This window comes from Lepidochelys kempii, chromosome 14 (genome assembly GCF_965140285.1).
Source record: "Lepidochelys kempii isolate rLepKem1 chromosome 14, rLepKem1.hap1, whole genome shotgun sequence".
In the NCBI taxonomy this organism is placed as follows: Eukaryota; Metazoa; Chordata; order Testudines; family Cheloniidae; genus Lepidochelys; species Lepidochelys kempii.
In genome coordinates, this window is record NC_136393.1 from 15,024,096 (window position 1) to 15,050,710 (window position 26,615).

Sequence of the window (26,615 nt, forward strand, 5' to 3'; positions counted from 1 at the left end):
CAAATCGAAACATTTCATTGAGTCAAACCGAATGTAAATGTTTCTTTTTAGGTCAATTCAACATTGCTATTCACCTATTGTGAACACCTATAGTGTTCACCTATGCTGCCACAGTGCCTCATGGGAACTGTAGTTTGGATATTTCATACTCCCATTCTCTATGGGCTGTGTTGTATGGTTGGAATACATATCCCAGGGTATAATCTGTATAATAAGATTCCAGAATTGTCACTCGTGTATCAATCTGAAGCCTAGACTGTCTGTTGAGTCAGGGGTAGGCGATGGAAACAGCTCCAAGCAAGACTGAGAGCTCTTTTTGTTCAAAATACCACCAGGTTCAGTCATCACTGGGTTTCATGGTCTGTTACCATCCAGTTTTTAAGATTTTTAGCCATTTTGACTTTACAAATTATACCAGTGTGGTGTACAGCTAGAGTGAGACATTTCTCTATGCCAAGAGTCTGAGACCATTGTTACATTAGACATAACTCAACCAATTACCGCCCTTACTCTACAGCTAATTTGTATGTAACAATTCCATTGGTTGTATGAGGGAGACTGCACAGATTGTCTGACTGCCACGCTGATGGGACAGCTCAGGCTTTCAGCTACTAGTATAATGTATGGGCCTCCAGGTGCCGAAGGAAGAGGTTGGAGTTTACCACAGCTGTAGCTGCTGCTCAGTGTATGCTGAAGGGAGCAGAGATGACCAGATGGGGATTCACTGGAGTAACTAAACATTACAGGAAGAGAAGGCTTCCCTCCCGCTCAGGAGATTTGTCAGATGGAACCTCAGGAGAGGTTGTGGGGGGCAAGGAGAGTCCCTTTGCTGTGAGCCAGAGGAGGTGCACTGCAAGCCCTGCACCTACAGAATCTAGCAGATCATCGTCAGCTCCTTAGGCATCAACCAGCCCATAGATTGGCCTGTACTTGAGGGCTGCAGCTGGTGACAGGAGCTGATGATCTGCCAGGCTTTGCAGGAGGAGAGCCACATTGCAGCAGCGAAACTCCCCCCCCTTATTTCCTCTTACCTACCCATTAGCAGGTTTACTGACTCGAGAACACAGGGAAGGGCTGGTGTTTCTGTACCACCTAATCCTGTGGTGCTGAATTGCTTTTCTTCCCTCTGCTTAGCCCCCTCTCATTCCTATAGACCCCAATGAATTGGTTATGCTGGGCAGCAGCTTAGTCTAGCTACCCCTTTCTGCTGTTTGTTTGTGGCCAAACTGACCAGTAATTCGAGGTTGAAGATATTTACTGAAGGCAGAGGAAAGATGAACTAGCTGGCTCTTCTGTTCAGCACCCTCTCCACGTATGCCTATTAGTTTCCTTTAGAAAGTAAAATCATGAATGCGTTGCTCTTCCTGCACTTTTTTTTCCCCTTAATAACTACTCTGTAGATTACAGCCCTGGGCCAGACACAATATCATCCCTGTGAAAAGAGCTGTAATCATTCCCTGTTTACCTGGCTCCTGTCATTGCTGGTGGACTGAATAGTAATAGGACAGTGCAGGGGTCGGCTCCAGAGAGGCACCAATGTGTTTTACAAATGCTTGCATGTTCTTCAGGTCTCTTGGGTCAATGAAGAAAGTAATTTGGCTATTTTCTCTGTTGCATTTCCCCTTTAAACATAAGTATGCAGGGGCAAAGGGAAGGTGCAGCACTCTAATGAAGTTGCATGATATGGGGCGAGTATTTGCTTTTTTTGTAACCTGGGATCTAGTTTTCCCTCTCTTTAGATGGAGTCCTATGCTGTATATGGAGGGGGTATTTAGAAGTTGTCCGTGTTCCCATGACCATGTGGCTGCAGGTTAGTCTTCAAGATGCCATTGAAGAAGTGAGTGTTTGAGGTTTTTATTAGTGGACTAGCCATCTCACTGGTGCATTGGCTTTTTTACCAGTAGAGTCTCAGGCCTCTATCTCCTTAAGGAAGCGCACCTACAGGTGATGAAAGGCTGAAGAGATCTATCTCTGAGAAGCTGAAGAGCTCTCTGTTGTGCCATATGAAAAATGTAAAGGTTCACTTTAGTGTGTTTGAAATCTGTCTCCTTAGATGCTGATCACTGAATGGGGTGGATGGATGGGAGTGTGCAGTGACAGATTTTGCTGTGAAAACCTAAAACTGTTCTTACAATGAGCTCAAGATGGTCTCCCTGCTTGTCTCCTGCATTCCTGGATTTTCTTCCCCTGTTATTGACCTGAGATCCTGAAACGTTGTGTCTGGGTCTATAGGTAATGCCCCGTACTCCTGTTATGTGCCTGTGTAGTGTCAGTGATGTGCTAGGTGCTTTGCTATTTACTTGGTGCTTTAGGTGTCTCCATCAGATGTGGTAATGTTTGTTTTGGTGATCTCCTCTCCTAGCATTCTCCCCTCCACTTCCCCATCATAACCCTCTTTCCCTTCATTGCCTTCTTAAGCCTCCTGCCCTTGTCCACAAGAGTCGTCTTTTGCAAACCTATCCTTCACTTCATATAGAGTGACCCTGTGGCAAAAGAATGAAGGTGTTCCAGCTCTGAGACTTAGAGCTTGAAGGGGGCACATGAGTATTTCAGGGACTCATCTAGAGCTTTAGACCTGCATCTCCTTCCTTTGTCTGCTGTGTACATGACATTTCGTCTTTATTGGGAACGTGTGTCTGTGCTAGGCATTGGTGTGGAGTGCAGTCCTACCACACTCCAGTCTCTAGTCTCCTCCATAGCCTGTTGGTATAGCTGTTGGAACCAGCCCAGTGGTCTCTAGGCACACTGTGCTTTTCAGTGACAATCCCTGTCATTATTGCTGCCTTTTATTTTGTATAGTAGAGGGGTTGCTGCTATCAGTCCTTACCCTGTGGCTGGCAGAATGAGCAACCTTCTTTTGTATATTGCTATACTCCAAACAACCACAAGGGCATGGAAAGAAGGAAAGCTTAGTGTGCCCCACACCTCAAGCTCGGTCACTGCTATGTGTGTAGCATTCCAGTGGTGCAGTAGCAGGGCCGTCTCCGGGCACCAGCGTTCCAAGCAGTGGCGGCAGTCAGAAAGGGGCGGCGGTGTTACCGCGATGGCACTTTCTTTCACTGCTTGGGGCAGCAAAACCTGTAGAGCCGGCCCTGGGCAGTAGCATGTGTATTGCTGACTAAATGCCCTGCCCTCTTCCCCACTGGGAATCTTTGTCAGACTCCTGTGTTTAGCTCTGCATTAATGTTACCTGGTCCTCCTGCAAGAGAAACACGGAACTGTTTCCTCTAATCCTATTACCAACACACAGAACGAGAATTCTAGTAGGATTATTTTTAACTCTGTCACAGCTGCAGTTCAAGCAGTATCCCAGGCTCTACCTTGCAAGAAATTTCTGCTTTAGATTTTCATTTTGCTGCAAAATGCTTTGCAACTTCATTTGCTAAAAGAGAGCTGGGAAGGGGCGAGGTGGGTGCGTTCTAGAGCGTGGCTCGGATTAGAGCATTGGTCTCTCAGCCCTTGAAACCCAGATTCAGATTCTGGTTTGCATCACCAGTGAAAGTCAGTTTAATAACCTAGCTTAGTTTCCTGTAGATAGCCATGCACATCACAATCCTATCCAGATCTGGAATAGCAAACGTGTGTATGTCAGAACTAAGGTGCACTTGCAGAGCGCTGTGTGTGTGCAGGTCTTGAATAGCAGGAGTGGTTGAGACTGAACTGCATTGGCTCAGCTATCTGAGGAGCCTGTGACTGCGATTGCAGGAGAAGCTTCAGCTCTTGATTTGAGCTGTGCTGGCAGAGCAGTGTCAGCGGCTGAGGTGGTGGTGGGGGGGGGGGGGTGAAGCTTGCATAGTGCTTGCCTGCATTGTGTCAGGTTCTGGCTAGTGTTAAATAGGCCTTCACTTTTGTTAAGCAGTGAAGTTCACTCTAGCTTTTTCAAGGTGTGGGAGAGTCCATGTTCTCTAACACATGTCAGTACAACCAGTGTGTTTGCATCCACTCTCCTATAAGTGCTCCAGCTGGGATTTGTATTCCAAAGCTCCACTGTACTTCATTTTGTCTTTAAGTAATATTTTTATATCCCTTTTTGGTACTAACTTCATGATCTCATCTGAAACTGCCAGTTCAATTTTCCAGTTCAACAGAGGTGGCTATTAGTCTAATGGAGAAAAGCCACAAGGGCCTAGCTGTATTCTGATCCAGCAGTGTTTCATAAACCCACTGCCCAGAATATGCATAGAAACAGCCAGGGATTATTTAAGGCCTAACCGTGACACAGTATTGGAATATGAAAGTAAGTAGTCTTGTAGTAACATGACTTCTATTATGGTCATCAAATGGCCACTTGTTTGCTCTTTCAGTAGCCGCCTTCTATAACCTGCTCCTGTGGACTCTTGTCCTAACTTTGCAGCTCTTTATCCTGGGCTGACCTGCAGGAAGCAGGATAACATGGCTGCCCAAAGCCTGAACTTTGAGGGGATACAGCAGAACCTCAAGCATACGAACACCAGAGTTATGGACTCACCCGTCAATTGGACACCATGTGAAACCAGAAGTAACTAATCGGGCAGCAGCAGAGAGAGAGAGACACGCACACACACAAAGAGCAAATACTGTACTGTGCCGGTGTTGCATCTTAAAGGTAGGCACATCTGGACTGCCTATCCCCACCCCACCCCCACGCGCGGGGCAGCCACTTACAGCTAAGAGGTGAAGACGCTGGGGCTGGGAGCCTGAGCCAGCAGAGCAGGAGCAGCCCTGCAGTTTGCACCGCTTTCATCCCCCCTCCCTGCTGGAAGTGGGGACACTGTTTATACACAAGTGCGCACACACACCCAGGAGGTTGGACAAGCTTGCAAACTCAGTCTGACCTAGGGAAAGAAGCTGCTGAAGCTGAGGAGGGAGCTCAGCTGCTGCTGAAGCCTAGCCTGGAGTGTCAACTGCTGAATCTGGAGCCCAAACTGTGCTTTGTTCAGAGTTACAAACATTTCAGAGTTACAGACAACCTCCGTTCCTGAGGTGTCCAGAATTCTGAGGCTCTACTGTAATAGCAAAGCAATCTGCCTCCATTGACCCCTAAACCTACTAAACTCCTGCAAAAAACAAAATAAAAAAACCAACCTCAGCCAGATCACAGAGTTTCAGAGGCTAGATTCTCAAAGAAAATCTGAACACTTAAAAAGATACCTTACTAAGAAGAGTGTTTCTGGGTCACAGTGTAGAGAGGTTTTAGAGTGTTAGCCCTTTTAGTCTCTGACTCCAAGTGAACACACATGCAGGCAAATAGCAGGGCTGAGGAAAATCAAATGGCTACCAAAGCAGACATTCTGGGAATGCTATCTGAGTTTCAGGCCATAAGAGATGATCTGACAACTAAGCTTCTTGCAGTAAAGAAGGAAGTTGCTGACTTGGAAGAGTAAGTCATTGTGCTAGAGACTGGCCTAAGAGAAGCAAGTGGGAGGGAAACAGCTGCATGGCACTGATGGCGCAGAGAGAGAGAGAGATCTACCTGAAATCGGATGAGATAGAAAATTGATTCTGATGATGTTGTTCCTTCTCAAGTAAGGGAGTGCCTGAAAATCTGGAAGGAGACAGTCCAATTCGGTAGGTAAAAATGTTGATCCTGGAGTTGTTACATCTGAGCTCCTTGAAAGGTGTAAAAGTGGAGAGAGCACATAGGACACCACTCCCCCTGTCTGGGCCTTATAAATTCAGCAACCTAATCATGAAATTTCACGATCATTAGTAGAAAAATTTAATTATGAAAAAATCAGAGTGCATTCAGAGGCCACAAGCTGCAATTTTTCCATGACCTCTTTCCCCTAACTTTAAAAAAGAAAAGAGAGCTGAAGGAAATTACAGCAGCACTCAGAAGGGCAGATTTTTCCTGCAGATGGGGATTCCCATTTAAACTCTCATTCAGCTTCCAAAATTAGTATTATACATTAAGTGTCTTCAAACAAGGCAAAAATACACTCCAGTCTCTTGGGATAGAAATCCATACCTCAGATGTACATGAAGATTCTCCAGAGGTAGTAACTACAGATAAGCTGCTAAAAAAACTCTTAGGAAATGATGAAACACAAGAAAAAGAAGATAGGAAAAGAAAGAGAACACATTGGCAATGGCAGAAGTAAAACTGAGCAAGAGACCTTGGATACCTAAGGCATATCCTAGAGACTAACCAGAAGGGATTTCTTGGGAGTCACCAGGAATGAACAATACCTATGTCAAAGTTATAAAGAAAACACTATGAAATTTGCTTTAGTTGGGGTGATCGGTAAAAGCTGTGTACTGTATTTTAAAACGCAGAGGAAATAAAGGAGAATAAGAGGGGAGTTGGTGGGTAAGGGATGAAATCCCAAGAATGGAGCAGACTAGAGGAAAGAGAGGAGGGGATGGGGAGGAGTCTTTAGAGGATCTGTGTAAATCCTCCTTGTAACTCAAAATAATCAGATGGTAATCTATCCCTAAGGGGGTGAGGTCCCATAGGTGGAAAGTGCACCTCCTTTGGATTGCAAGAGAGACAGCTCAAGTGTTCTTGATGAGAGTACAGGGGTTTAGGGTTCAGCAAAGCATAGTCACTTGGAGACTGTTTTACATGTTATATTGTTTTTATTTGTGGATTTAAAGTAAGGGGAATGCAAAAGAGGGGAGGGAACTGGGAAGGTGGGGGGAATTAATACAAGAAATAGATATGGAAGTGTACAAATACAAATCAAGTCCTATTCAGGCACATAGTTGTGAATGCAACATAATAAGAGATACAAGAGAGACACTGACAGCACAAGGGGTCATGCCATCAAACAGCTAAAAAATCACAATAATTTCAATTTTTTAAATAAATTGAATAGTTACTCTCAATGGTTCTTTCTTTTAAAGTAACATGTTTGCATGTCAGAGGGCTCAATAATGTAATTGAAAGGGAAAAAGCCCTGATAGAATTTTAAAACCCCCGCTCATATTATTTTACCTCAGTATACTCATTTTCAGGAGGGACAAATTATGAGCATGAAAGGTGTAATTGGTTTCAATGGACATGTTTTGTTTCAGCTAAAGAAAAGAGGAATGGGCATAAAATTTGATAAACGCGTACCTTTTCAAGTTAAAGTTCAATGTAAGGAGAAGAGGGATGATTTAGATTGTTGAAAGACACGGTTGCTGGGTAATTAATAATGTGTGGGCTCAGTGTATGCTTTCAACCAAAAGGACTTCTTTAAAAGACTGCAACACTTTGGGGAAGGGGAAATTATACTTGGAGGAGATTTTAATTGCACATCTATTCCTGACTGGGACAAATCTGATTTAAAAAAACTAGGGGGACAGGGAAGTGGGAGCAGCATTGACCTCTCTGTGCCAACAGCTCAATTTGTCACCTTGATGGAGAGAATTGAACCCAGTGGAAAAAGATTACACATTTTATTCACACCTTCATCGGTTATATACTAGAATAGATGTAATGTTAATTTGTAAATCCTTAATGAAGCAGATACGAACTGCGAAAATTTGGCAACATTACATGGTCAGTAAAGTGATACTTGATAGCTGGGAAGGGTCCCAGGGATCACTTTTTCAGGGTGGGGGTGGGGGTGGCAGGGAAATGAACTGCTTTTTTCCTCCAAGAAAAAGATTGGGTTGCAGAAATTAAAAAGGACATTGTTCAGTCCCTTCAGATAAATGATACGGACAACATAAAGAGAGGCTTTCTCTAGGAGGCAGGTAAAACACTATTTAGGGATCAGTTGATAAGCAGAGCCTCTCACCTGAAAAAAGAAAGAGCTCAAGAAATACAGCAGAAGATAAAAAGTTTGCAAGACATGCATAAAAACACAGGTTCAAAAAAGTCTATAACAATTAACTAAATATTAGGGGGAAAATGGAATATGTCGATGACAGATGCCACTGAAAAAGCCCTTAGTATTACAAAGCAGAAGTTTTCTGAAAAAAGGAAATAAGTGATAGCTTAAAGGGATTCAAGAGCAATGTATTATTCCACCAGTTAAGAACAATCAGCAAAAAGATAGTTACGCACCCTAATGAAATGTGCTACTTTTGCTGCTGCTTATAAAAATCTCTATACGTGAGATAATCCAAGCTCTGAAGTTAATTTAAAAAAAAAAATCTGGAATTCAACAGACTTGCCAAAGATAAACAAAATTTTTAAGACTCTTTAGACAAAGAAATAACAGAAAAAGAAATCCTAGTGGCAATAGCAAGTATGGAAAGTGGTAAAACTCCAGGATCTGCTGGCTTTCCAGCTGAATTTTACAAGGTATTTAAGGAGGTATTAGTGAGTCCCTTGAAAGGTACCTTCAACACTATTCTGTTAGGGGAGGAACTTCTGCAACCTATGAAAAAAGCTACTGTGGTTATTCTCCCTAAAGATGGAAAAGATCTCACCTTATGCATTTTCTATAGGTCCATATCACTGTTGAATCATGGCATAAAGATTCTAGCAAAAATAGGAGCTAGCCAATTGCAGTCTGTGCTCTCAGTTTATATAAACCCAGATCAAACGGAATTCATTAAGGATAGACAAATCTCAGATAGTATTAAGAGAGTACTTTGAATCATCCGTAATACCAAATAAAAAATCTGTTTCTTTTATTGTCACTAAACGCAGAGAAAGGAGATAGAATAGTTGGACTTTCTGTTTCAAGCCCTGCCCTATGTGGACTTTGGCCCCCAGTTCCCTAAATGGATAACTGCTCTTTACACCAGCCCAGAAGCAGCTGTTTGAGTTCCTGGTGTTAAATCTCCGCTGTTTGAATTACACAAACGGACTAGGCAGGGATGTCCATTGTCTCCTTCACTTATGGCACTGGGCATGGAACCTTTAGTACAGAGGATAAGGAACAATTAATCCATCACAGGAATAAAACTTGCAGGATCACACCAGAAAATAGTATCCTATGCAGATGTTGTAATATTTTTATCTAAATCAATATTTCTCTAAAATTAGTTTCTGCAGAAATCTAGAACTTTGGGAAAGTGTCTGGGTTTAAAGTTAAATTATGTCAAATACTGAAATACCAGAATCTGAAAAGTCTCTTCTCCAGAAAACATTTGGGTACAAATGGGCAACAAATTCTATAAAATATCTGGGAATTCAAATCTCAAACAACATTGGAGAGCTCTATGATTTAGTGTCCAACCACTACTTCAGGAAATGAACAAAGATCTGGGGAGCTGAGGGAAGTATGCAATTTCTTGGTGGGGAAGTATATCCACAGCAAAAATGAGCATTCTGCCAAGGATATCTTTCTTGTTTCCAAATTTTTCTGGGATTATCCCAAATAAAACCCTAGCAGGAATACAGAGGATGTCAAAATTTTTATGAAATAGGGAAAGACCAAGCGTGAGTGCAGATACCCTATACAGGTCCATTAAACAGGATGGATTAGTGTTCCAAATATTCTGGGGTACTACTTAGCCAGCCAGCTCAAAGCAGTAGTGAATTTGGGGTGCTCTAACCCAGCCAAACATGGAATATTTATTAAACAAAATGACTGTGGCAGTGAGAATGTTGCTAAACTACTGTTGGTTAATAAAAAAAAAAATTCTCATCCTCCAGAAATTTACGCACATCCTTTAGCAAAAGCTGCTCTGTGTTAGGGATAGAACTACACATAAGATAAATTATTTTCCCTTGCCAAATGATCCAGATCTTAACCCAAATTGTGAACAAGAGAGCTTCGAAGATTGGGAGAGCCAGTGAATACATGTGGTGGGCCAGCTATTCCATTAAAAAAATGTCTAACTTATTTAGAGATCAAAATTAACTTTAACTGGCCCACTCTCCCATTGTACCAGTACTTTCAAGTCAGGCGTTATGTTTCTCAACTTTCTAAGAAACCTGTTATACAGAAAGCTAATTTTAGTAGGAGAGATGGCATGTGATCAATTAGTTATAATTTTTGTTTCCTAATTTATATCGATCTTTGCTGACAACTTTTCTAACAAAAAAGTGTCTATAGTTAACACTCTGGGAAAAGGAGGTGGATAGACAAATTATCCTAGAAGAATCTGGTTTGATCTAGAAAAAAGGACCAGCAACCTCAGTCTGTAGCACAATAAAAGAAAATTTCTTTAAGATACTGTTTCAAAGGTACCTCTCACCATTCAGGTTTTTATATATATAGATAGATAGATAGATTGAATGGAGATAAATGGGGGAGAAATTGTGGTTAAAGAGGAGATTTTATGCATATATGATGGACATGTCCAGTCATTAGAGAGTATTGGGATGCAATCCGTAACCTAATCTCACAAATTTGTTGGATCTATGTTACCAAATGATCCCTTGGTAATCCTTCTAGGGCTTCCTAACAGAAATGGTCGCACGGGGGGGGAAAAGAAGAATTGATCTCTCATCTCCTAGTAGCTGCTCGGCTGTTGGTAGTCTCTCACTGGAAAAAGAAAAATAGCCCAACTGTCGAGGAATGATTTATTTATTTTTAAAGGGAGATTATGGAAAAATTAACACACCAATTATATACCCAGTAAAATAGACAGAGGGCAGATAGATACTTAGATATCTGGTTACCTTTTATTCAATGCTCAAAGTACATTCACCTGCAAAAAACCCCCAGCATACTACTTGTTTTTTTAATAGTAACATTTGATAGACAGTGCTGTTCTGTTAAATATGTGTATATATAGAGATTTAACTTAATTTAATAAAATCACTAGAAGCAACATATTATAGGCCTTGTAATGATGCTCACTCTGTAATATGGTAACATATTAAATAGAAAGATCCGATGACTCTATTTCTGTATAATGTCTCTCTAAACAAAAGCTCACTGTTATAGTGATTGTTCGTTCCTGATATTTATATGGCAAGGATTTGTAAACTGGTTAAAAAATTAAAAAAGGACACATTAAAAGAAAAGCAAGGTATCCTGCATCATTAAAATTTCAGCATAACTGTCTATCTTGTGCTGCTTGTTTTTAGTTTTTTTCTCAAATTTGGGACTCAACAGGTTGAGTTTATGACACTTGAACCTGATCTAGAACGGAGTGGTGACCTGAAGGGCTCCCATTTTCATTGCTGCGGACAGGTCGTCTTTCTCTGGGATAGCTGCTAGGAGATCAATTCATAACCTGCTCTTGGCAAATCACCTTGGATCCCTAACAAAGTGATATCAGTTCAAACCTCCCTCGCCTCTAGGAGTTGGGCATGCTCCCTTTGTAGCATTCCTAGTCTCTGCCAGCCAGAGACACACTTGTCTTCTGGACCTTGTCTCATAGTTCTGCTGCTGTGATGGAGCATTAAGCTGGAGTGCTCAGCAATGTGTTTCTTGCCTGTGATCATCTTGGTTTTTTATTCCAGCAGGCCAGTCTAAAGTTCATGGGTGGGGTGAACACATTGCAGATGATTCCAAGGCATTCAGGGATGTAGTGCTTGGCCAGCAGGAAAAAGCCAAGAAAGATGACGGTGAAGCACTAAACACACTGTTTTCTGCTCTCCAGGATGAGATGACCTCAAGTTTGGGCCTGACCACAAAGAAGGCCCTCGCTATCCTGAGAGACCAGCTGTCAGCACTGCTGGAGGGGCATCAGAAGGAAAGGAAGAAGGTGATTTCATGGAAGGTGAGGCCAAAAAAAAGGCCACAGTAGGTTCTGACCTTCCCTGTCGGTCTCTCAAAATCCTAAAGTTTAGAAATTGGGAATTGGGCCAGTTCCCCATATGGATCACACAAATGACCTATGGTGCAGCCCCAAGCTTTCCAAACCCTTGTTAAGCTAAATCTCTGAGTTAATTGAAGGTCAATTACATTACGGTCTGCTTTTGCAGAGCTTCTGATTTCCTTGGAGCTAATGCTAGGAGCTATGCAAGGTTATAGCTCCTTTGCAGCTGTGCAGTTGTGGAATTTAGGAGCTTAGTTTCAACCCAGAGATGCTTAGGAGCAGTGAAGGCTGAAACGCCTACCTAGGCAGCCTCCCCCCCTTCCAGCATTAGGAAGGTGATTTTGTGCTGCCTTTTCCTTCTCCCTGTGCCCCTAAGAGCTGTGTAAAATTGGGGTTTACCTGTATTTGAAATGTGATCTCTGTAGAGAGAGGCTCCAAAGTTGCCTCTCTCAGTGCACATAGGAGGTTGTTTAGAGCAGATGGGGCTATGAAGCTTGACACACTCTCCTGAGCCTTTGGCTACGGTTGGGGTGTCCATACATTTAAATACAAAGCTGTAGAGTCTTATTTGTAGTAATTACATTTACAAAAATGTTTGTTCTCCCCTCTGAATCAGTGGCCATGAGGCATCCTGGCACAGCGGCCTTTGTATTGTGCCAGGGCATTGCAAGGCAGTGAGCATTCACCAAAGCCATGTTTGTTCTCCCCTCTGGATCAGTGGCCATGAGGCATCCTGGCACAGCGACCTTTGTATTGTGCCAGGGCATTGCAAGGCAGTGAGCATTCACCAAAGCCAGTCATCTGATCCACTGCTAGTGTGTTAGCACTCAGATAAACACTGATGTGGGAAGCTCGTTACTGTTTTGAAGGTTTTTGAAAACAATGTTCGCTCCACAGTGGTTTTGTGAACTTCTACTCCCCCCCCCCACACACACATTATCGGGGGGGGGGAGCTCAGTGGTTTGAGCATTGGCCTGCTAAACCCAGGGTTGTGAGTTCAATCCTTGAGGGGGCCATTTAGGGATCTGGGGCAAAAATTGGGGATTGGTTCTGCTTTGAGCTGGGGGTTGGAGTAGATGACTTCCTGAGGTCCCTTCCAACCCTGATCTTCTATGATTCTGTGTTATGCTTCTTAAAGGACTAGATCTGTGTTTAGCTGACACTGAGTCTCTCTGCTGCTCTTGCTCCGTAGGAGGTGTGGAGGAGCAGTTTCCTGTACCATGGTAACCGTTGCTCTTGCTTCCATTGGCCGGGTGCATCTCTGATGCTGCTGGCCGTGCTGCTGCTGTTGTGCTGCTCCGGGAGCCAGCCACACGGGAGGTGAGCAAAGTCCCCTTTGCTATTTGGGGGGTGGGGTAGTTTTTTACTGTGTCAGGAGAGCCCATGGCGGTCTTAGCGTTGTGGTCGCTCTTTCATGCCCAGATCGTGTCCCCATCGGCTCCTTCCCCCAATCTCTGACAAAGACTCGTTTTGGGAGCTCATTGAGGCCGCTTCTCAACAATCACATAGAAGATCTGATGGAGAGAATGAGGTTGCCTCCCTTTGGGAACTGTACAAGCTCCTTTTTGTGCAGTGGTCCCAGATCCCCTGATGTCCTGGGGTGTGGGAATAGAGAGGGATAATCCTGAAACTGAACTGGGGGTTGGGGTGCCTCATGGAAGAGTGCAGAGAGCTGCCACTTGGACCTTACCATTCCCTGGCTGTATGTTATAAGAGTATCTCTGGATTGAAGCAGATCTTGTTGAACTTCTCCAGTGGAATTGTTCTAAAGACCAAGCATGGGCTTAATACCTCTGCTTTTCTTTATTCTTACATCCCACTGACTCCAGTATTAACATTATTCATAAAGGGCCAGGCAGGTGAGCGTCTATATCTGTGCACGGGGGAGCATATTTTGCTCCTTTACTCACATGCCTTGTCTACTTGGTTATTTCCTGTTGCCTCACAAAGCCAAGGTGCTGAGATTGTGAATGCCCTGGCACTCCTCCTCCTCCTCTTCCTGAACCTGTTCTTGATTGGACGACAAGAGAGGCTGAAGTGCAGAGAGGTTGAAAGGAGGCTTCGGACCATCATTGACAAGATAAACGGTGAGGTCTCTATCCGCCATCTTCCATTTGGGTTGTCATGCACACACTCACAGCTTCCTCCTCTATTGGATTTCTCTCCAAACCTAGGTGTCTCCATTACTTGTATTTAGATTACCTGTCTTGCTCCGTCTCCTACAGAGGCAGGGTGTTGAGAGGCATGCTTTCTGCACCACCCTCTTTAGATGGTGATGCTGAGCTGCTATAGTGTCAGATGCTTTGAATCTTAACCTGGTAAGGCAAATGGCCACTATGTCTGTGTGCTGAAGTAAGTCAGACTCTGAGCATCTCATAAAAATATCTGCCTTCCAGCAAGCAATGAGAGAGGAGAGCGTAGTGACAGCTGCACCCTCCCAGCAAGAGACGTGTGTGTGTGAGAACAGCTGTGAGTAAGCACCCTCCCAATTTGGGCAGCAAGCCTGGGGAGAGCCTCTGCCTGGCAGGAGGGGAAGTAATTCTTTTCAGCCTGGGGCCCTTTGGGACATTCTCTTGGCTTTTGTCTTGCATAGGTTCATCTCAGCATTACCTGGTGTTTGGTTTATGTTGTAAATTTGCTTTGGGTAGCTGTCTGTACAGGATGGGGAAATATGAGGGACCGCCCCTCCCCCATGGGTGAATAAAGGAAATGGCAGGAGATCATAAGGACTGTATGGGATTAGCACTGGAGGGATCACTCTGTGGAAGGTAAATCCTTACAGGATCACCAGCCCTTTTCCAGTGCGGCTCTTCCTCACTCTTTCCTGTTCTCTGTGCTTTCAGATACCCTGGAAGATGGTAAAGAGCCAAAGTGGCCAGACTCCATGTACCCCGACCTTCACATGCCTTTTGCCCCATCCTGGTCCCTCCACTGGGCATACAGGGATGGTCATGTCGTAAACCTACCCGTCAGCCTGTTAGTAGAGGGAGACATTATTGCTCTGAGACCGGGGCAGGAGTCTTTTGCTTCTCTGAGAGGGATTAAGGTAACTCACTTGTCTCCTTTCTGTGCCATGATGAAAGATTGTTTCCCAGGATGATCAGTTGGTGACCAATTCCCAGAGCATGCAGTATTCTCATTGTGTGTTTGATCTCTTCCTACCTTGGGAGCACTCAAGAGTTTCACCTTGCACTTCATTTGTGCAGCTAAAAGTGCTTTATATAAACAGCTCTCCTGCCAAACCCCAACAACGTAGTCACACAAATGATGCCAAAGTATGATGTTTCTTATCTCCCACAGGACAGGAAAGGAGTGTATTGTGCTTCTGATCAAAACTGTATTAAACCCATCTGAATAGATAATTCAATAGGACATCCTCCCATTTTGAAACCCTGGGTGTTGCTGTTGTGCCAGAAGATGGGTTTTAGGCAGAAAGTCACTGTCACTAGAGATCTTAAATGAACCTGTGAGCAAAATACTCCTCTCTGCTCCTTGCTGTGACTTCATTGCACTCACTTTGCAGATAGAACTGCCAACATGAACATAGTATTTCCTCATGGAACCCTCGTGTAGAATATGCCTTTCTGATAAAAGAAGGGGACTGTACCCTGCATTTCATATGGAGAAATAAAGGCTTATCTGCTCTGGCCTTCCCCTTTCTGCTCTCTGAAAATGTAAGGTCGTTGTATAGGATACGTGGGGGGAAAGTGAATGAACTGCCTAAGAGGGCTGGAACTACAAGCTAAGGAAGAAATTGACTGAGAGAGAACAGGAGAAAATGTTTAGGTTATCACTGCAGGACTGCAAGTGGTCTCTGATCTAGACTTATCTGTTATAAAATCATACTTGATCATGATGGTCCCTTCTGACCTTGAAGTCTGAGAGTCTATGCATGTCTCCATCAGATTGCAGAATAATTTCAGGGAATTTGGGAAGATGGGGAGGGGCCAGTACTGGTGGGAATGTTACCTGGACAACATCTTAGCTCATGTGTGGTGTAATTATCCACTGATCAGATCTTATTTGGGAAAAAACTGTGAACAGCCTGCTGTTTCAGAAAACCCTTCCTTCGTGGTGTTTGGATACTGAAGCTTGCCCTTTACAATGTAGCAAAACAAGCAGCAGGGCCTGGCTTTCCTCCTGGCTCTGAAAGCAGCTCTCAGGGAATGGAAGCTTGTGGGATGATTTGTTTAGAGAATGTACAGAGTTGGTGGTACAAACAGGAGCACTTGACAGAACAAAGAGAGCACTTAGATTAAAAAAATTTAAAGATGCTGGGGCAAAGAGATGAAGATAATATAATATTTCCTGCTCTTTGGAAGCTCTTAGCCAAGGAGCTCACATTGTTTTACAAATATTAAAAGTTAAGCCTTACGAACTCCTGTGTGGCAGATAAAGGAATCACATGGATCTTTTTTCTGCTTGTAATGCAACTACTTCTGGGCTGGAATGCAGCAGCTGTTCACAACACAGCAACACCAGTTTTGGACAAGAAGTGAAAAAGAATGCCACATCCACAAGCCACACATGACCATTATTATAGTTTAATTTAGAGAAAAGTAATGGAATTACCAAAACTACAATTTGGCCAAGGCATCAGAATTAAAATGCCTCTTACAAAAGCATGTAGGGATCTTTAATAGGTGCAAGTGGGCAAGATTTCATATTTTGTACTAGAAATGGGGGCGGGAGGAAATGTGCTGTGCAAGAAAGACATGGGGAAAATTCAGCTTTTAAAGTTACTTTTGATGCTCTTTATTGTCTAAGGTCACGTCTACACTGTGGGTGCTACAATCTCACAGCTGTGGCGCCTTAGTTATGTGACTGTAACACCATAATGTAGATCAGAGATGGGCAAACTACAGCCCGCAGGCCACATCTGGCCTGCGGGACCATCCTGCCCAGCCCCATAGCTCCTGGCCCAGGAGGCTGTCGCTCCTCCCCCCAATGCTCTGGGCGGTGGGTCTGCAGAGCCCGGCTTGACCCAGTGCTCTGTGCTGTGCTGGTGCAGCATGGCTGCCTGTCCTGGTGCAGCTGTGCTGCCAGCCACCGGCACTCCAGGCAGTGCGGTAAGGGGGCAGGGAGCAGGGGAGGGTTGGATAGAGGGCAGGGGAGTTCGGGGTGGTGGTCAGGGGTGTCGATAGAGGTTGGGGTGGTCAGAGGGCGGGGAATGGGGGTTGAATGGAGGCAGGGGTCCCGGGGGGGCAGTCAGGAAGGAGAGGAGGGATTGGATGGGGCGGCAGGGGGCAGTCAGGGGACAGGGAGTGGGAGGGGTGGATGGGACAGGGGTCCTGGGGGGCAGTCAGGAAGGAGGGGGGGTTGAATGAGGTGGTGGGAGGGCAGTTCGGGGCAATTGAGGCGAGGGGTCTGGGGGCAGTCAGGGAGAAGGGGTCATTGGATGGGGCAGGGGTCACGGGGGCAGTCAGGAAGAAGGGGGGAGTTGGATGGGGCAACGGGGGGCGGATGAGGCGAGGGGTCTGGGGGCAGTCAGGGAGAAGGGGTTGTTGGATGGGGCAGGGGTCACAGGGGGGCAGTCAGGAAGAAGGGGGGAGTTGGATGGGGTGGCGGGGGGTCTGGGGGCGGTCAGGGGACCGAGAGCAGGGCAGAGGGGGGCCATTAGGGAACAGAGTGGGCTGGATGGGACAGGAGTCCTGGGGGGGTTGTCAGGGGGCAAGAAGCGGGGGGTTGGATGGGGGGCAGGGGCCGGGCCATGCCTGGCTGTTTGGGAAAGCACAGCCTCCCCTAACCGGCCCTCCCTACAATTTCAGAAACCTGATGCAGCCCTCAGGCCAAAAAGTTTGCCCGCCCCTGGTGTAGATGCTTTCCTGTGAAATGTGCATATATACTACAATGATGCTGAGGAGTAAGTGTTCCATTTTGCAATAGGTGTTGCATTCTGCTTCACATTCAGTGCAGCAACTTTGCAAATGAATTTTAAAGCATTGATGGTTTGAACAGTGTAGGAAACATGTCCTGTGTTGAACAGATTTCTGTGATACTAAAACACCAGTGCCTTTCAGGAAGTTTCCATTGAGTTGTCTGATTGTGCAGCCTTTGGACCTTCTTTCTGTCTTTTCTTCTTTAATTTGATAACAGGATGATGAACACATTGTTCTGGAGCCAGGAGACTTGTTCCCCCCTTTCTCCCCTCCACCGTCCCCGAGGGGTGAAGTGAAGAAGGGACCTCAGAATCCTCAGCTATATCGTCTCTTTCGTGTCCTAAAGACCCCAGTGATTGACAATGTCAGGTGTGCTAAATACTGCTTCTCATGTTTGTACAGGCTGGCTTGGTTCTTGTTGCAGCCTTGTATCAGAAGGGGTGGCGTTTTGCCAGTCCTGTACAGGGGGCTTCAGATAGACTATATTACCTCTTATCCATTATCTGGGAATACTAGAGTTATAAGACTCTCACTGGACTCCTTCACTGGTTCTCAGCAGCTGCTAGGTCAGATGGATGCAGAAAGCCATATTCTCCAAACTGCTGGTTTAGCACCTCACCTGCAAACTGATTTGTGGTGGTGGCAAGGAGATAGATAATATCTGCATTTGATAGCAAGCCCTTCGTTTGGGCCCATTTTTATAGGGATCTGAGTTTCCTTTTTATTTTATTTTTTAAATTTGTGTTTGCAACTCAGAGACCAAGGACAAGGCTAGCTGTCAACTCTCTAACCAGAGGCATCATCTCTAAATTATGGGCACAGAAGTTTGGATCTGCAGAGAATACTAACTTGCAGGGATAGTTGCTCTCCTTTTTAGGGTGGTGTAATTTTAAGAAGTAAAATGCTAATTCTTGGATGAGCAAAGAAAAGAAGAGCGAGAGGGCTGCAGATAGCATGAGGCAGGTGTTTCATTGTTACTTGATCTGGTTCAGCAGGGGGGCAAAGCCCATTTTTAGAAACCGAGTGGGAAATATTCTCTTTCATATGACTATTGATCTTTTCGCTCTGAGTGGGTGGGATTCTCTGCAAGTGCCATTTTACCTTAAGATTTAATCAGTAACATCAGTGACCCTTCTGGTCAGCTAGAGATGTAGGTATCTGAATGTACTCTGACTAGACATGCAAACTGGGGTTTGAGAGCTGCGGTCAACCAGCTGAGGAGTCAAGGAGTCATTATATTTACTCCAGTGTCAAGTGCAAAGCTAGTAGTATGGAATGCCTGGCTTTGGGTCTCTGAAACAGTGATCAGTTTCCTACCGTGAAGCACTATTCTATCAAGATAAACTAAAAGGATTATAGTGGAGGAAGATGCAATGTTAGGGCCTTGGGACTGTTGGCTATTGTTGTCATGGGCTGGGGCTCCTAACTGGTCTTGATGTTTCAGGTGGTGTCTGGACATGGCTTTGTCACGTCCCGTGACAGCTCTGGATAACGAGAGGTTCACAGTGCAGTCAGTGATGCTGAAGTGTGCCGTCCCTATTGTATTGGTAGGTCTGACTTTCAAGCCATTGCTGTTGATGACCAATCTTGTCCCAAAGTTGCCAGAAGAGCAGGCCAGTACATCCCAGCAGAAGTTAAGAACCGGTGAAAAGTTCCAGCCAGTCACTAACCCTATATTCAGTTTGGGTAGCTCAGAGAAGTGCAGTGAAGGTGCTCAACAGTCAGTATGTAGGTGTAGCAATGAGATGAGGCGGAGGGTGGGGAAGGTTTGGCAATGCAGTAACAAACCAGCTTTGTCCTCCAGGATTTTCCAGGGCTCGCAGTGTTAAGGGGAGTGGAGACTCTCGTTCCAAGTGGTGGTGGCTTGCTGAGGGTATTTCCTCTGTTTAACTAACAGGCTGGCTTCCTGATCACCAATGCTGTGCGCTTCATTTTCGTGGCTCCTGGAATTGCTTCCTGGCGGTACACTCTTCTTCAGCTGCAGGTAAAGGAGTCTCTTGTGCCCACCCCACTCCCTCCTAACAAACATGTACACTGCAGCTAATTTCCTTTTAACACAAACCTTCCACACCTTCTCAGAGTTGCTTCTTTCCCTGTGCACGCTGAGGTCAGGTGAAGCACTCAATTGAACAGCAGCTGTATCCCTAGTGTTCCCATCAGGATGGGCTTTAATCTATTTTCCCAGGAATTTTTCTTTTTAATATTAAGGCTTAATGCCAAATCCATTGTGAAAACTGACTGCAAGTGGAGGTGAACTGCTGACTACCTCTTTTATGGCAAATCCCCATGGATTGTGGGTGACTTTCCTTCAGGGTTCCTCAGTGTGTTTGCACTACTTTCAGTCTTTGCAAACTGCATCCTTTGCTCCTGACTTTGCCCCATGTCTGTCCCTGTACTGTGGTGAAGGGGAGGTCATGTGACAGGCCTTAGTTCTAGCTTCATCGCTGTGCCGACTCTAGTTGGTGACCAAAGGTGGTTTTTCAGGTGAATGGCGTGCTGCCCATCCTTCCACTGCTCTTTCCTGTCCTGTGGGTTCTTGCTACAGCCTGTGGAGAAGCCAGAGTCCTGGCCCAGATGAGCAAGGCCTCATCCACTTCGCTGGTAGGTATTTCCCCATGTCCGGCCACTGTGTGTGGAGGGAGGGGTAGAGAAGGTGATGGACTCTGTGAGAGGAACACAGGGGGCAGTCTGTTTGTCAGGTGAATCCACAGAATCTTAAAAATTACAGTTGGGTGACCCCTGTTGGGTCATGTCTAGTCCATCTCCCTGGGGAGCAGCAGCATCGTTCCCAACAGTATGTTCCCAGTTCTCTCTCCAGCCCAGTTTCAGCTGGTCCAAGCTCTTCTCTTGGAGTTTATTCCACAGTCAAATAGATCCATTTAAGACAGGTTCTGTGAGCCAACTGATGGACAATTGTACCCTCTTAGTGGGAGTCTAAACTGAGACAAATGTGATGCAATAGCCAGAACAAAGGAACCTTTAGTGAATTGGAGTGGCTGGGTGTTACGATGTCCTCTTTTTAACCGCTGTTATTCCCCATGGGATCTGGGAGCTGCCACTTGAAATGCTGGGGGTCAGATTACAGGAATGCTCCCTGAAGTGGAATAGGAACTAAGGAGGTGAGGGTTATTTCCCATAAGGGCAGAGAGGGGTTAGCAGTTTTTCTTGGAGAGGCTGCTGGGGTTCTGATCCTGAACTTTCTGAGATATAAGCTGATTTTTTTCAATGGATGTGGGAGTACCTCCCCATGCACCTGCCCCTGATGGCTTTAGCCAGGTGCACTATGGTGTGTTTATCTTCTTCTCAAGCATCTGTTTTGAAGTTTCTGCCTTTGACACAATTGCTCGGAATACCTCCTTGTGCTCCCTGAGACTCAATGTCCCCATATTCTCCTGGTGCCTATTCTTCTCCCTACAGGATATGCAGAACTTACACTGAAGTCAGTGGGAGTCACCTGCATCCTGTGCTGGCGTAGAATGAGGCAGATACTGCATCCGTTGCATCCAAATGCTCCCTCACCATCTCCTTTTAGTGGTTTCCCCTCTGCATGCTCACTGTCAGCATCACTCAGCTTCTGCCCTTGATTCTCTGGCATGGTGAAATAGGAGGTCCTTGTCTTCCCTTCTTCATTGCAGTTGGCACCTCCATCCTATCACCCAAGCTCATACCTTGGGTGTGTCCTTTTCTGTCTCCTGTCTCTTCTCCCCACATGTCCAAGCAGTTTGCCAAATCCTGCCAGTTCTTTCCCCATGACATCTCAAATATGATCCTTCCTCCATGTCCCTACAGTCACAAAGCTTGTTCAGGCCTTCTTCACTCTGATCTTGACTAGGGCAGCCTCTTCTTTGGCCTCTCCATTCCCACCTTTCTTCCCTCTACTCCATTCAGAACAAAGCAGTTAAGACCCTCTTCCTCTCTGTCAGCTGGGCCATGTAACTCTGCTCCCTCCACTGCTGCCTTTCCCCTTTCCATCGAGTTCAAGCTAATAGATCTTAAGGCCAGAAGGGACCACTGTGGTCATCTTCTAGTATGACCTCCTGCATAAGACAGGACATAGGATTTTCCTTTATTAATTCTGGCTTCAAGTCACATAGATGTGGTTGAAGCAGAACATACCTTTTAGAAAAACATCCAAATGTAATTTAAGAAAGGCTAGTGGAGAACCCACCAGCAATCTTGGCGTGTTGTTCCAATAGTTATTTACCTTCAGTGGTAAGAAACTTTTTTTTTTTTTTTAATTTAATTTCTAGTTCAGATTTGCCTGGCCTCACCTTGCCGCACCTTGTTCTGCTAAATGGGAGCATTCAAATTTCTGTTCCACGTGTAGCTACTTACAGACTGTGCTCAAGTTACCCCTCTTTGCTCAGCTAAAGACAGTCCCTCAAGTCTTTACCGGTAAGGGGTGTTTTCTTGGTGCTTCTCTAAACCCTCTCCAACTTCTAACATCCTTCTTGAATTGTTGACACCAGATCTGGAGACACTATTCCAGCAGCGGTTGCACCAGATACAAACACAGGGTAATATAACCTCCCTGTTCCTACTTCGTGTTCCCCGTTTATGCATTCAAGGGTTGCCTTGGCCCTTTCGGCTGCCGTGTCCCAATGGGAGCTCATGTTCGGCTGGTCGTCCAGCCTGACGTCCAAGTCTCTTTCAGAGTCACTGCTTCTCAGGCTAGAGTCCCCCAGCCTGTAAGTATGGCCTATGTTCTTTGTTCCTAGATGTATGACTTTACATTTGGCCATATAGGGATGCATATTGTTTGCTTGTGCCCAGTTTACCCAAGTGATCCGGAGCGCTCTGTATCAGTGATCTGTCCTCTTCGTTATTTAGCACTCCTCAATCTTTGTGTCATTGACCAACTTTATCAGTAATGACTTCATTTTCTTCCAGGTCATATTTAATATTTTTAAATAGCACATGGCCAAGAACCAATCTCTGTGGGACCATACTGGAAACAGCCTCTCAATGATAATTCCCTGTTTACAGTTACATTTTGAGACCTATCAGTTAGACTGTTTTTAATCCATGTAATGTGTGCCCATATTGGTATTGGTTCTAGTTCCTTAATAAAAATGTTGTGCTGTACCAAGTCAGATGCCTTACAGAAGTCTAAATATATTAAATCAATACTGTTATCTTTAGCAATCAAACCTGTAATCTCGTCCAAAATTTATATCGAGTTAGACGGGGTCTGTTTTCCATAAACCCTTGTTGATAGTATTAATTATGTTACCCTCATATTTCTTCATTAATCCAGTCCTATAACACCCTGTCACAGAATGGCCTGTCTGGAGCAGCCTTCTGTGGCATGACAGGCACATCTGCCTCAATTTCCCTTTTCAGAGTCTCCAGTAAATCTACTTCAGGCTCTTTTGCTTAAATAATACCCCTCCTTGGAGCCAGTTTATTACCAAAACACAGTTAATTATTGCCCAACAAAAATCCCAAACAGTCCATTTCCCACATCCAGTGTATATAGTCCTTAAAATCCCACTCTTCCCAGTGGGAACTCCCACAGCCACTCTCCTGGGAGATCGTCGTCATCAGGGGAACATCCCTCACTCTCTTTGGCCCTCTCATGGTTCCTCTGAGTCCAGCCCTGGAGAAGTCATCAAGTAAACTCCTCTTCTGCTCTCCTGCCTCCAGCCCTCGGCTCTGTCTCTCTGAGAGCCACCAAGCGACTCCTGCTGCTGCTCCCCTGCCTTCAGCCTTCTCTCAGGAACCACAGTTAGTTTTTTGGCTCTGGCAGCTCTCAGCGCCTGCCCTTTTTCTTTGCTCCACTGGTCTGTGCTCTCAGGTTCCCCTGACTCACCATGTCTCTCTCCCTGGTCCTTTATAGCCCCCAGGTGCTGCCGCCACCCTCTTACTTGGCCAAATTAGAGCACCTGCTCTGGCAAAAAGGGGTGCTGGACCTACTTCATTTACTGGGGCTAGTTTGAAGTCAGGTTGACAGGCCTATTATTACTTGGGTCATCCCCATTTACCATTTTTAAGTATTAGCACAACATTAGCCTTCTAGTCCTGAAACTTTCCTTGTGTTCCAAGACTTAATGAAAATCAACATTAATGGTCCAGAGAGCTCCTTGGCTAGCTCTTTTAAAATTCTTGGCTGCAAGTAAATCAGCAGTTCCAGATAAAAGATGTCTGTCTTTGGTAGCTGCTGTTTAACATCCTCCTTAGTTAATGTTGGAATGGAAAGTATTTCATCATTATCACATGATATGAATACATCATCTGGCTTGTTCCCAAATACAGAACAGAAATATTTATTGAACACTTCTTCCTTTTTCTTTCCTTTTCTTAATTATTGCTGACAATTCTATCATTCCCATCTAGTAATGTACTGATACCGTTGTCATGGTTCCTTTTGTTCTTGATATGCTTAACTCAAAAAAACCCCCAAACCCTAATCCTTTTTGTCTGTTACTGTTGGCTATAGATTTCTTCATGTGTCCTTTTCATTTCCTTATCAGCTTTCTACATTTTCTAGCTTCTAATTTTTATTCATTGCTGTCAGTTTCCTCTTTTTTCCATCTGTTATGTATTGTTTTTATTTTTTATTATTGTTTTCACTTTGCTTCTAAGCCAGGCTGGTTTTCTAACCAGTGTACCTTTTGTTTCTTGATTGTAGCTTTTTGGGTATTTATTAAAAAGTTCTTAAACTCTTCAAAATGATCCCTCACATTGCTCTATGTAAATTTTCTCCCAGCTATTTGGCTCATATGTGTTTTTTAACTTTGTGAAATTGGATCAAGTGGAAGTATTACTGATTGGGACTTCATTCTGTTTACACTTGCAACCGCTGTTTTTTTCAGTTTTGTGAGTTGTTCCTCTTTCTGTCAAGATGAGAATTCCCCCTCGTTGGATGCAAGACATTGAGTCGTAAAATTGTCATCTATAACTTTCCCTCCCCTTCTAAGCTCTGCATGATTCCATCCCACCGACATCTCTGATTTAATTTCCTATCTTATAGCCCCTTTCATTCTGCCTCCTTTCTCCATGTCCCTGGTGTTACAGCTGCCTACCTTTGCAATCCCTTCTTAAAGCTCCCTGCTTTCACCCAGTCCAGATCAGTTCAAACACTGCCTCCTCCTGCCTCAAAATATCAGCCTAAGAAAGAGCTGCGTCCTAGTGCGTCTAACTGGTGTAATCTGTCTCTTTAGTCTGTAAGCTTTTCAGGGCAAGGACCTTGTGTTCATCCATGTCCTGTACAGCACCAAGCATGGTGCTTATCATTAACTGATAAATAATAACGTGGACCACTGGAGACAAGTTACTGGATTTGATGGACCATCTGTCTCTTCTGGTATGGCAATAGAGAGTAGGGCCCCTCCCTTTACCTCCCAGAATGCACAGTATTCAGAGAGGGACACTTCTCATGTACCATTTCTGAGCACACTGATAGTAACTGGTCTTTTCTCTTGCTACAGCTGGCTAAGTTTTCAGAGGACACTCTCAGCAGCTACACAGAGATGGTATCTTCTCAGGTATTGTTGTTACTATTTTTTACCAGTCTTCCGTTCTCTTTCTACTTCACTGCGAGCTCCATAAGATCCTTTCCTTTCTCCCTCTGTGGTCTCCTGCTAGTCCCTAAACCTTCACTGCTGGTGGCAGATGCCTGCTGGCACTCTTTGTTTGCTGCTTTATTTTGCTCTGCTTGCAGGTTGGATGTCTTTCCCACACACCTCCTCATTTAGAAATGGCTCTACTAGCCAGAGTTGAGCTAAATGTGACACAGGTGGTCCAGCTTGTACCCTTCAGGTTGCCATGAATTAGAATTTTGCTGAGGTTTTGAAACCAAGCTTTCCTGTCTTGGAGAAAGCTTCTGTTTCAAGTCCTGTTGGTCACTGTTGCTCCACAGGTGAAATAACTAGTCAAAAAATACGGGTACATAGCAGGAGGCTGGGGCAGAATTTAGCTTATCTTAAAAAACAAAACCGTCATCCAATCAAAACTAGTGAACAGGGAGATGGGAAGTAGCAGCAAGACTGGAGCCCTGGCAGAGGCGAAATATGAAGAGAGGAGAGTGGGTCATTTGGGATGAAAGCCTGATCCTGCTTCACCAGCTTCTTAATAAGTTTGTGTACATTACTAACACTTCCCAAACCAGAGCAAGCAAACCTTCAAAGGAACTGTCTGGATCCAGCCCCTCTTCAAATTATATCACCCAGATGAAACAGGGGATAATGTCTTGCCTCATCTGGCGTTAGGACTTCCATTTCCCTGGGGAAGTAGAGGGATTCCCAAGGCTAATTAGAAAATCCCAAATGTCAGCAGGCTCAGTCTCTTCCCTTGCCACTGCTAGCCCCCACGCATATCACTCTCTCTGAATGTTTTCTTACCTTCCTATGCCAGTTCATCCTTCAGCTGAGCTGTGCAATTCAGTGCTTGAGCAGTTAAAAAGTAATGACTTGAGGTCATCTCCCTGGTGCATAGATCTGTTCCCTTTTTCTGCTTCTGTGTGAAGACCTTGGCTGTAAGAAAGTGTCTGGGTTAAACATGGCCTTTTCTTTTTGTTTTAAATTAAATATTGTCTGCATTTCTGACTACAACCATGGTGAGATTTAATCTGTCTAGGTTTGTACATGGCCCTTATCAACATAGTTTCTGAGCACTGGAGGAGTTGAAGCACGGGAGAAGTGATGCAAAGTGGTGGCAATCCAGAAATGCATTTAAAGCTTGCAGCTCAACATCAAATTCAGACCCAGTTTGGCTGGGAACAAGAAACACACAGCGCTGAGGCTGGGAGTGGATCCCAGATTTGCAGAGATGAGCCCATATGTGTTAGCCTTCTGTCATCCAGCCTCTGTTTGGGATAGTGCTCCTGTGGGAGATTAAGGTTGTCTGTGACAGCAGCACGTTTAGGTTGTAGTATTTCCCTCATGCAACCCTTCCTTCAGTTGTTCATAGATTTGACTTTTAGTTAAATTGGATGGGGAGGCAATGGTTCTAGCAGGAAATAGAACCCAGACTCCTGACTCACTAGGTTACCTTGAGCAAGTCATTGCACCTCAGTGCTTCAGTTGTCCCATCTGGAAATGGGTTTAACAGGCATGTGGTGGGGCACTGAAATCCTTTCATCAAAGGATCTGAGCATATTGTTTAGAAAAAAGATTCCAAGAGGCAGCACCAAGTTAACTGAGGTGAAACCCCTTCAGA

General features: G+C 44.7%; 1 protein-coding gene across 8 annotated transcripts in view; it reads left to right on the plus strand.

Annotated features, from left to right (window-relative positions):
- TMEM94 (transmembrane protein 94) overlaps nucleotides 1–26,615 on the plus strand; it is a 99,529-nt gene that overhangs the window by 42,740 nt on the left and 30,174 nt on the right. For 2 of the 8 annotated variants that reach the window (XM_073311871.2, XM_073311873.2), the window contains 11 exons: nucleotides 2,054–2,232; nucleotides 4,355–4,585; nucleotides 11,419–11,538; nucleotides 12,770–12,897; nucleotides 13,528–13,664; nucleotides 14,421–14,623; nucleotides 17,674–17,825; nucleotides 18,901–19,003; nucleotides 19,354–19,440; nucleotides 19,941–20,057; nucleotides 24,887–24,943. In XM_073311871.2, coding sequence (XP_073167972.1) covers nucleotides 11,425–11,538; nucleotides 12,770–12,897; nucleotides 13,528–13,664; nucleotides 14,421–14,623; nucleotides 17,674–17,825; nucleotides 18,901–19,003; nucleotides 19,354–19,440; nucleotides 19,941–20,057; nucleotides 24,887–24,943 — 1,098 coding nt within the window. In that variant the 5' untranslated portion in view covers nucleotides 2,054–2,232; nucleotides 4,355–4,585; nucleotides 11,419–11,424. Of the gene's footprint in view, nucleotides 1–2,053; nucleotides 2,233–4,304; nucleotides 4,586–11,418; nucleotides 11,539–12,769; nucleotides 12,898–13,527; nucleotides 13,665–14,420; nucleotides 14,624–17,673; nucleotides 17,826–18,900; nucleotides 19,004–19,353; nucleotides 19,441–19,940; nucleotides 20,058–24,886; nucleotides 24,944–26,615 lie in introns of all 8 variants that reach the window. The other 6 variants (XM_073311870.2, XM_073311876.2, XM_073311868.2 and 3 more) reach the window with 4 other exon arrangements.